This window comes from Carassius gibelio, chromosome A21 (genome assembly GCF_023724105.1).
Source record: "Carassius gibelio isolate Cgi1373 ecotype wild population from Czech Republic chromosome A21, carGib1.2-hapl.c, whole genome shotgun sequence".
Classification (NCBI taxonomy): Eukaryota; Metazoa; Chordata; class Actinopteri; order Cypriniformes; family Cyprinidae; genus Carassius; species Carassius gibelio.
In genome coordinates this window covers 19,636,685-19,647,752 of record NC_068391.1, presented here as the reverse complement: position 1 = coordinate 19,647,752, position 11,068 = coordinate 19,636,685, and the positions used below count along the sequence as shown (strand labels likewise).

The 11,068-nt window shown below is 35.0% G+C and overlaps 3 protein-coding genes across 4 annotated transcripts; 2 read left to right on the top strand and 1 right to left on the bottom strand.

Moving 5' to 3' along the window:
- The first annotated feature begins 443 nt into the window (after positions 1 to 443).
- Positions 444 to 4,755, top strand: LOC127942203 (FUN14 domain-containing protein 2). 2 transcript variants are annotated; one of them, XM_052537868.1, is made up of 5 exons: positions 444 to 559; positions 1,995 to 2,142; positions 2,212 to 2,287; positions 3,155 to 3,280; positions 3,737 to 4,755. In XM_052537868.1, exons 1-5 carry the CDS (start codon positions 547 to 549, stop codon positions 3,812 to 3,814), a joined length of 441 nt encoding a protein of 146 aa, XP_052393828.1. In that variant the 5' UTR covers positions 444 to 546; the 3' UTR covers positions 3,815 to 4,755. The 2 variants fall into 2 exon arrangements, with proteins under 2 accessions (XP_052393828.1, XP_052393829.1); XM_052537869.1 differs by lacking the exon at positions 444 to 559 and adding an exon at positions 1,537 to 1,639.
- On the bottom strand, positions 4,276 to 5,172 carry cmc4 (C-x(9)-C motif containing 4 homolog (S. cerevisiae)). The gene is made up of 2 exons (XM_052537870.1): positions 4,982 to 5,172; positions 4,276 to 4,873 (listed from the first exon to the last, which is right to left on the bottom strand). Exons 1-2 carry the CDS (start codon positions 5,037 to 5,039, stop codon positions 4,731 to 4,733), a joined length of 201 nt encoding a protein of 66 aa, XP_052393830.1. The 5' UTR covers positions 5,040 to 5,172; the 3' UTR covers positions 4,276 to 4,730.
- Positions 5,173 to 6,664: 1,492 nt separating this feature from the next.
- Positions 6,665 to 10,730, top strand: LOC127942365 (lys-63-specific deubiquitinase BRCC36-like). The gene is made up of 8 exons (XM_052538072.1): positions 6,665 to 6,890; positions 6,996 to 7,116; positions 8,598 to 8,684; positions 8,776 to 8,864; positions 8,945 to 9,000; positions 9,230 to 9,361; positions 9,468 to 9,511; positions 9,952 to 10,730. The coding sequence occupies exons 1-8, from the start codon at positions 6,705 to 6,707 to the stop codon at positions 10,098 to 10,100; spliced, it is 864 nt and encodes a 287-aa protein (XP_052394032.1). The 5' UTR covers positions 6,665 to 6,704; the 3' UTR covers positions 10,101 to 10,730.
- The last annotated feature ends 338 nt before the right edge of the window (positions 10,731 to 11,068 follow it).

Genomic DNA, 11,068 nt, shown 5'->3' with positions numbered 1-11,068 from the left:
TAGTGAATAAATCAAATGAAATATTTTAAAAACAAAGCTGAAAGCTGGACATGATATGATCTCTAACAAAAGAGCAGAAATCTCATCAAAATTTGGTTTAATAGGGAACTGGTATACATACAAACATACATACATACATATATACACACACACACACACACACACACATATATATATATATATATATATATATATATATATATATATATATATATATATATATATATATATATATATATATATATATATATATATATATATATTACTTGTGATGTATAAATAATTATGAGGTTACTTCCTAATTTATGACATATCAAATCATCCGTCACGCACCCCCCCCAAAAAAAAAACTTTTCACGCCTACTGAGACTGATCGGCGTGTAATGTTGAAATACCGCGAGAACAGACGCTCCTTATGCTTTGGAATCGCTCTCGCGCTATTTGATATCAAACGCCGATCGGTCTAAGCCACGCCCACTGTGAAGTTCACTTGACACAGAGGATGCGCACGAACATTATCTTCCGGATAGAAAACACGCAAGGAAAATGTCAGAGAAGGGTAAGCCCCGTTTTTTCTTGTTTTCTATCACTTAATATATGTTTAAATAAGGTTGCACATGACCCAGTTTTCAGTTTTACGTTATAATAAACAAACTTGTCGCGAAAGCACCTTCAGAGATGATGAATTAGGATTACACGAATATAAACACACGTCCTTCAGTGTGCAGCACAGTGTAACTTACATTAAAATGCATCATATTTAAACGATGAAGAGAGATTCTCTCAATTATATAACATTTAATACGCTAATTCGCACACTAGCAAAGCACGGAATGTCACATGCAGAACCAGTTCATGTTTGTGACATGAGTCATATTAGCCTTTACATGTGATTAACGTTAGAAAAGCCTTGGATGTGACTAGTAAACAGCAAACCTTTTTTTAATGTTGTATCGTCAACAAGTATCATGTACAGTGCCAAACATTTTACAAGCCTCAACAGAAAAGGAACAGTAAAAAATAAAATAAATAATAATAAAAAAAGGTTAAAAGAAGAGACAGTACATAAGCATCTTTTTACAGAGAAATATGTTATACATACATTTCCATTTCCATAGGATATTACTAATCAATATGCCTTTTGTAAACTTGCATTCATGAATGTGAAATGTACAAATTTAATAAATACAATGTATAATAAAACCAACATCTTTTAAAGAGGGCAGAGAAACCTTCACTTGCACGCACAAACACAATCCACAGAAGTATTTCTGGAGATCCACAGTATGAAGAAGAGAGCAGGCTTTGTATTATTAGCAGGATACAGACACGGTGTGAGTCTCTTACTCGCGTCTCTTTACTTCAGATGTGTCTGAAAGCGAGTCTCTTGGCTGCAGTAGTGTGCTATTTCTGTGTCTGGCTTATGTCTGGAGTCCTGTAAGGTTACGTCATTAGTCAGGGTTGTGATGTAAAGATGCGGACTACTACTGGATGGAGTACAGCAGCACTGCGTTTAATCAGCTTGTTTTTCTAACAGCTTTCCTCCTTGACCTTGTGTTGCATCAGCCAGGGTTTCTACCGCCAGCAGTAAATTAACACAGATTTCATGCTTACTGTAAACTTGCTTCTATGCCTTCAGGTACGACACAATATAAAAGAAATGCATTCCTCACAAAGTGGTTTTGTATAGCCATTTTACTAAATAAATACATTAATAATATATTTTTTTAATAATAATAACAACAGTTTTTTTTTTTGTTTAAGTAATAATATATAAGGAACATATGTGCTCAAAATCAAAGAGACTTTTGCTTTTCTTTATTGTGGAGAGTCTTTTATACAGTATTACTGTCCTGCATGACAAATGATGTATCACTTTTGATAAATAATTTCTTGCTAACAATTGTCACCCTTTCGTGGGATGAAAAAGCCTTAAGTTACTCAGGATTCATTTAAACATGTTTTATAAAATGACTATTACTGTGTTGTGACAGACACGGAAACCTTTGACGTGATGGAGCTGGCAGAGCATGTCAAGAAACAACGCTGGTGGAACAAGATGTTCGGCAAAAATAACTCTGGAGCCGCTGCGGAGAAGTACTCCGTTGCAACACAGCTGGCCATTGGAGGAGTGAGCGGCTGGTTAGTAGTGTGTGAACACTGATGCGGAGTAGAGTTTAGCCAAACAGCTGACGCTTGTGTTTTTCTCAGGTGTGCAGGGTACTTGTTTCAGAAAGTTGGGAAGCTTGCAGCATCAGCTGTAGGAGGAGGCTTCTTTTTGCTCCAGGTAAATAGTAAAACCTGTAAAAGCCAAGTGCTTAGCAACAATATGTTGAGAGTGTATATTATTTACATTTACATTTAGTCATTTAGCAGACACTTTTATCCAAAGCGACTTGGAGGACAGTGGAAGTTTTTTTTCATAGTTTGGCTGGTCCTGTGACTTATAGTCAGGTCCCACTTATTTATCAAAATTAATTTGACATGAACCGAGAGAAATGAACCTAGAGAAATGAACCAATAGAAAACATTACTGTCTCCAGCCGCGAGAGGGCGCTCCATGCTGCTCACTGCTCCAGTAGTCTACACTGAAGACATAGAGCGCCCTCTCGCGGATGTAGATGGTAATGTTTACTATTGGTTCTAAATAAATGCGACTTATATGTTTTTTTCCTCATCATGATGTATTTTTGGGCTGATGCTACTTATACTCAGGTGCGACTTATAGTCCGAAAAATACGGTAATCAAAAACAACAAAAGAGCAATGCGACTTGTTATAAGTGCTGTAACAAGTCGCAGTTAGCTTAAACACAGTACATGTAGCATGGGCGTTTAAATAATATAATAAATAAAAACAAAACAGATAGAATAGATAAATAATAGTGCAAGCTACTATATTACTACACACACACACATACACACACACATATATATATATATATATATATATATATATATATATATATCTACACACATATACATAATTGCATAATAAATTAAAAGAAAATAGAATACAAAAATATTAGAAAGATAGAATAGAATTAGAATAGTGAGTGTTAAAGTTAGAGGGTCAAATAAAGATGTAAGAGATGGGGAAGAGATATATTATTTATGATTGTTTAAAGATATAAGCCATCTATGATGCGCTTTCAGATTGCTCATCACACAGGCTACATTAAAGTAGACTGGAAACGAGTCGAGCAAGACGTGAACAAGGCAAAGAAGCAGCTGAAGCTGAATTCAGAGCCTCCTAAAGAAGTGAGGACCAAAATTAATGAGGTAAGAAACACTTTTATAATTTATGCATTTATGTAATTGTAATATTCTGTTTCCTCGTGTGTTCAAAACACACACTCATTGTATCTCAGATAGAGTATACCACAGTTATGGCATATCATGGTATTGGATAGTGTACATTTGCTTATTTACAGCATTGAGAAAACAATTCACAATGAAACTGAATGGAGAATATAGTATGTGCATCTTTTTTTCCCTCAACTGCCAGTCAGACTCGCAACATGCACCACACACACACACACACACACACACACACACACACACACACACACACACACACACACACACATCAGAAATAATCTGATGTGAGGTAACTTTTCTGTCCTGTTCAAGTTTACCAAATTTAAGCGTAAAACTCTGAATTCACTGGAATGAGAAGTGTGCTGTTGCCCATTGTGTCTGAATTAATTTAAACGTTCTCTCTCTCTCTCCACGCAGGTGCAAGTATTTGTCAAGAAAAACATTGTTCTCACAGGAGGCTTTGCTGGTGGATTTCTGCTTGGTCTGGCTTCATAGGATCTCTCATTGTAATGTCTTATACTCCGAGGATGTCATCTAACATCAGATTACAGCTTCTGTGTGATATTGCAGCTTGTATTTAACTCATCACTCCTTTATCAGATCAAGATTTGATTCTTAAGATGTCTATATCTATATATAGGAAACGTATATCAATGCTAGAATGTATGGTTTCAGTTTTTGGATTGTGCATTGTTTTTAGTTTGTACTTTAAGCCCTGGTTAATTTTTTTGTTTATTTGAAAATGTTGCTAATATTAATTTTGCACGAACCAAGACTTGAAAAGTTAGCCTATTTAAACATGTAAATAGTTGAAACATTTGAAAATGTCCTTTAAAATCCCTATCTAACCTTTTGGCTTTATGTCATGCTGACTAAGCTAAGTGCTGTTAAACCCTGATGTTCAAACTTAAGCTATTTCTGTACTAAATCTGGACATTACTCCAAAGACCAAGGGGTCGATAAAAGTTGTAATTTTATTCAATAATGACAGAAAAGTTCCCAGTAAATAGACAATCAGGATTTAAACAATTCTGGTTTGCCTTTTTGTCTCATCTTTGTTTTGATATTCATTTAATACATCTAATCTATTTCCCTAAATTACAGCTAATGCTCAGCACATCATGCTAGAAATATTCCAGTTTCTGTTCCATTTTGTAATCTGCATTTCATACAGCTGTCCTTACGAGGCCTTTGTGTTTTGAACATGAAACCAAGAAGGTCACTCTGATGGACACTAAATGTTGAATGCATATTATTCTCACTAAACTGTTGAATAAACAGTGACAGCCAGAGGCAGCTTGATTTAATTAAAGTTACAAGAGACTCTTTGGTGAATATCTATTCCACATGTCCTTGAAAGTCTCCTCTGATCTCTTGCAGCACATATACATGCATGCTGTGTATCTTTCTATTAAAGGATCGTCTTTGTGTCTGTAGATGTGTGTTCCTTGATAAATCCAGAGCAGCAGACAGAGTTTTCTCCTGCGTGGACTTCACAACACTTCTTCATGTCTCGAATCACATCCTCACAAAGACTTTCGATGTATTTGTTGGCTGTTAAAAACACATAAGAAGTCATCAGAAGGTCAAACTGCTTAAAAACGAAAAGCTCCGCAATATTCAAGTAAAGCAAGGTTAACAACATTGATACCACAAAGCTACCTTGTAAACATTTCTGTATGGCACAAGCCTGTTTTTGACAGGGATCTTTCTGTGGCATTTTATTTTAAGATACGTAGAGCCGAGATGCAGTTCGGAGGAATAAAATAAATCCAGTGCAAGCTGTCACTTTTTGTAAACACATGAACACCGACGTCACCGGCGTGCTGCTGACTGTGCGACTCTAAATGTCGTCCGGTTGGAAAACGCCTCATCTTTTAATCTTTATCATGATTGCAATTATTCTTTCGGTTTGGTTTGACCTTTTTTAGACTTTGACTGCCGACGATATTTATATATTTTGTCTGGACGAAAATATTTAAAACCAGGAAGTCTTTAGGGCGTGTAGCTAAAGTCATTGCTGTTATTTTATGTTTATTTAGTCTGCAATGAAGGGATTCCCAAACACATTTGTCAGTTAAACCCATCTGACATAACATTTATATCTCTGAGGAAACTTACTAAAATTAACCATTTTACTACAAATAAAAAAAAAAAAAAAAAAAAAAAAAACATGGTTACTATAGTTAAACTATGGTAACCACAAATTAACCATGGTTTTTCTATTTTAACCATAGTTTAACCATGGTATTTCTAGTAAATCTGTGATTATATAAATGGTAGTCAACACACCAAAAAACCATGGGTTACTACAGTTTAACTTTAATAACACCATGGTTATTTTTCTCAAGGGCAGTTTGATAAATGTGTTGTTAACATTCACACGTTTACAGTTTAATGTTGCTTAATGGTCACACTGACATGCAGGTGAACTGTTTCCATTTATTTTACCTTTCTATTATATAATTAATTATTAGTTTTTTTTTTATCAACTCACAAACCCACTGCAGTTCGTACATTAAAGGGATGGTTCGCCCAAATAGCAAAATGATGTCATTAATAACTTACCCTCATGTTGTTCCAAACCCATGAGACCTCCGTTCATCTTCAGAACACAGTTTAAGATATTTTAGATTTAGTCCGAGAGCTCTCAGTCCCTTCATTGAAGCTGTGTGTACAGTATACTGTCCATGTCCAGAAAGGTAAGAAAAACATCATCAAAGTAGTCCATGTGACATCAGAGGGTCAGTTAGAATTTTTTGAAGCATCGAAAATACATTTGGGTCCAAAACAGCAAAAACTACAACTTTATTCAGCATTGTCTTCTCTTCTGTGTCTGTTGTGAGAGAGTTAAAAACAGAGCAGTTTGTGATATCCGGTTCACGAATGAATCAATCGATGTAACAGGATCTTTTTGAACCAGTTCACCAAATTGAACTGAATAATTTTAAACGGTTCGCATCTCTAATACGCATTAATCCACAAATGACTTAAGCTGTTAACTTTTTTAATGTGTCTGACACTCCCTCTGAGTTAAAACAAACCAATATCCCGGAGTAATACACTGACTGAACTGCTGTGAAGAGAGAACTGAATATGAACACCAAGCTGGAAGAGAAGACAATAGAAAATAAATTATAATTTTATTTTCAGCAGTTTTTCAAATGAGGACGTCCCCAAATGGAGGTTTTTGGTGATTTCACTTTTGAGTATAAATTAGTTCCACAAATATGGTTAAGTTGGTACACACACACACTATCACACAAAACTAAGGAAATCCTAACATGTGCTTTCTCGGGCACCGTAGATAAACTGAATGCCATGTGATTTTTCCCCCTCCCGTTTCCTGTCGGAAGGAATTGAGTGTAGCGCATGCGCTTTGCTGATGTGGAAGTTCTGTACAGTGATAAACAAACAAATCAGAGAGAAAAACACTAACGTTAGTTGTTTGATGGTACTTCATATAATGGCAGTGAGCGCTGTACATTTAGAGTCAGACGCATTTCTAGTCTGTATGAATCACGCTCTGAGCACGGAGAAAGAGGAAGTAATGGGGCTCTGCATCGGCGAGGTCTGAATGTTTTTGTTTGTTTGTTTATGAAGTGTTGTTTTGTGTAACTGTGCGTGATCGATAACAGGTGCGGTCATGAAACTGTAAATATCGTTTTTCCGTCAGGTGGACACAAACCGCATTGTGCACATTCATTCTGTCATAATTCTGCGTCGGTCAGACAAGAGGAAAGACCGAGTGGAGATTTCCCCCGAGCAGCTGTCAGCCGCCTCTACTGAAGCAGAGATATCCTTTCACCAGCCCCGGAGCAGAATGCGACTCGTGCCGCCGATACGACTGCTTCTTGGCACACTAACTTACTATAAATCTAACACAACCATGATCAATTCTTTGTTGCTGTTGTTGTAGCTGTGTTGCTTACCTCATACCAATGTCTGCTTGGCATGTTTTTACCTTTTTACGATCTTTAATTATAACAGTAGCAGACAAACAAGAGTGTTCAGGAGTTAAATGCACTTTAACCTGTTAACTGCCACATGGCCCCTTGGTGGGCCCCCTATGTTTACTTCATATATTACAATTAAATCCTAATCTAATCATGACATATCAACTATATATATCGTTGAAAAGGTCTAAGACTCCTAAATTGATATTTTACCAATCTTTTTTTGTAAAAGATTATGTAGGAAAAGTAATAGATTAATTTATGGCAAGAGTGCGCCACAAAAACCTACATCATATCAGGAGTTCTGACCTTTGTCAAAAAAAGTCTTCTTTGTTGCCTCTTTAGAATCACACTTTAGAATTAATCAGAAATTATATATCACTTGAAAACTTAAAATCTCAAAATGAATCATTTGAAACCCAATTTTATATTAAAACATTGCATTACCATGAAAATTGTACAACAAAATCATGTTGCAAAATGTTTTAACAACATAAATTATTGAACACATCAGGAAGCCATTTGTACATCTAATAAACCAACAACTCTTAATCTATAACTAATTGAGGCATAATGATACTGGAATATCGTAGCAAAGACCCCGAAGGGTAGGTTAAGGTAAATAATGCTAAGCTGTTATCAGTACATTTATGAAACAGAAGCTTATTTTTATTACAAAAATACATAACATACATATTTTTTAACACAGAAGACAAAAACTTTCATCAATGACTAACTAGTAAAATATTATTTTGTAATATATTGAGATGTGACTATTTACGTAAGTTTAATTAAACATGAACTTCCCAAAAACAAGAAGAGACCCTACCTTTTGTATAATTACTGTTGTCCATTGACATAATGCATCACAAAAAAAGACAAACAAGCTGTCATTTTATGTACTCTTGGGCCCCCTGGTGGCCACAGGGGCCCTGAGCATCCTCTTAGTTCACTTGTGCCCTGGGCCGGCTCTGTTTTCGTACAGCCCAATTTTTCCCCAAAAATTGGGCATTTTGTGAAATGCATTTAAAACAAGAATCTGTTATTTCTATTTCTTTTTAACCATTATTTACAAAATTTCCCAACTTTTCTGGAAATGGGGTTGTACAGAATGAATAAAAATCTAAAATACAAAATCCAGTTTATGCTTTGCACTAATTGACTAGTGGTTTCAGGCATTTGGACCTCATTATATTTCTATATTAATACATATTTACTGATTGGAAGCACTATGTAATGTTTGAAAATGACTTCTTAATGACGTTTATAATAAAGTGTAATCCTTGATGCTGTTTTAGCACATTTTCTTAATATGAGGCACAGGTTGGCTGAGATGACGGGACGTCCCATGAGGGTTGTGGGCTGGTACCACTCTCATCCACACATCACTGTGTGGCCATCACATGTTGGTTAGTTTTAAAATTTCTAATGAATGCATGGAAGTGTGCATTATATCTTCATTTTGTTTGAATACATTGCAATTGTCCTCACATTATACAGATGTTAGGACTCAAGCAATGTATCAGATGATGGATCAGGGTTTCGTTGGCCTCATCTTCTCATGCTTTATAGAAGATAAAAACACTAAGGTAGGTTAAGCTCAAAATCTTTCTTTTAGTTACTATATTGTCACGTTTTTACCATGATTTTTGTTCTGTTTTTCTTGTAGACTGGTAGAGTTCTGTACACCTGCTTCCAGTCAGTACAAGCCCAGAAAGGCTCAGAGTAAATAATGTTCTTTTCATTTAAAAATAAAGATTTGCAACTCCATACATTATGCATAGACATAATTTACTTTTTTTCCTTCAAAACTAATTTCAAGCATTTAAGCATAAGATCACTAGTTTATTAAGTGTGTATGTTTTACTTATCTGATCACTCATTAATTGCTTTAACTGCTTTAAATCGAGGTCTTCTGTGTCAGGGTTTTATTGAATTCCTTTCTTATGACAAGGTATGAACGGATTGAGATCCCCATCCATGTAATCCCACATGAAGCCATTGGGAAAGTATGTCTAGAGTCTGCCGTGGAATTACCCAGGATCCTCTGTCAAGAAGAACAGGATACATACAGAAGGATTCACAGGTATTCCTTGTTTCAGATTATTTGTATTCATTCATAATAATCCATGGCTACATTTCTTTGTAGATATGTTTCAGATTATTTAATTTTTTTTGCACCAATATTTCAGTTTATCTCATCTGGATCCAATCACAAAGATACATAATGGATCAGGTAATGTCATTCTAAAATCTACTCTGTATCTGCTGAAGGACGTAGTATTGCTTGGATGGCAGCAATGTAAGCATTTTAGATGAGTTTAGACTTTGGGTAAATAAAATCAGAGCTGTTTATTTTATTTACTTATTTTATTTGCACTAAAATGAACATCTCTTCAGCATGACGCAGCTGTAGATTTGTAAATAAGATCGATCAAACACATTCTACATGCAAATTGCAGAGATCAGTCGATTCATAATGCAAAAGTGAAGGAAATGAAAGATAATTTGTCAATGTATTATTTTTAAAATATATATTTTTTGTGTGTGTACAGTGTGGAACTCACCTCATTTCACAAATTTGAAGTTTGTAAAATGTAGAACCTTTTCTACAGTTGTTCTTTGGTAATGTTTTGTATTTGTGTGTGTGTGTGTGTGTGTGTGTGTGTTTCTCAGTGTTCACTAAAAACCTGTGCAGTCAGATGTCGGCCATAAGCGGCCCGCTGCTGCAGTGGCTGGAGGACCGTCTGGAACTGAATAAACACAGTATCATCAAACTCCAGGAAGAGAAAGAGCGACTGACACAAGAACTGGCTTCATTATAAGGAGAATAAAAGGAAGCAATGAGAGTTTTAACAGATCTGCCCTACTGCCATATTTTTTTCAGGAATCAATGGGAGGGCAAATACCAGATGTCTGTAATTTCACATTCTGGGCCTTCAGCACATTTGTAATGCTCTAAAAAATGTCTTGTTGCTTCCATCCAGAGATTTGAATTACTGTCTGACTCTGTCATATATATATGTATATATATATATATATATATATATATATATATATATATATATATATATATATATATATATTTGAAGAGTTCAGATGCAAATTCCTCCTAAAGTGCTGTCTGAAATGTTCATCTAAAATGAGCGTTTTTATCAGGCTCCTATATTTATGTTCAATTATTTCACTTTAATGGCACAGAAAAGTACCTGTACATTGCCATTGAAGTAAATTGACTGACCCTAAGTGTAGGAGCCATATATATATATATAGGTTGCTGGTTGTAGATTTATTTTTTTCTCTTGTTACTGATTTGATTCTGAAGTGTACGGTAAAATTGACAGACATTATTTACTTATGCTATTTTTTTAATAAGCTGTAAGTCACTGAATGTACATACATGTCAATTTAAAATGACAGTGTCAAATAAAAGTATGCATCTCAAAATTTTAGAATTGTGTAAACAACATGATAGTGACTTATCCGTTATAATTACAAATACTTTTCTTTTTGTCATTTATAAGCAGATTTTCAGTCTAGGCATGTTGTTGAATGTTTCTGTGAATGCCAGTAGCTCCCTGGCTGAACAGTCTGGCTCTTAGACTACAAGTAGAAAAAAAGGTGTCATAATGTTTTTCCAGTTGGAACATTTGAGCTGTTAAATTGAAAAAACTGAAACTGGCTAAGGGTTGCCTTTTAACAGTAGCCTAGTCCAGCTCTCTCTCTGTCATAATTATATATATTTATATATAAATATGAATAAATATATATATATATATTTATATATATTTAT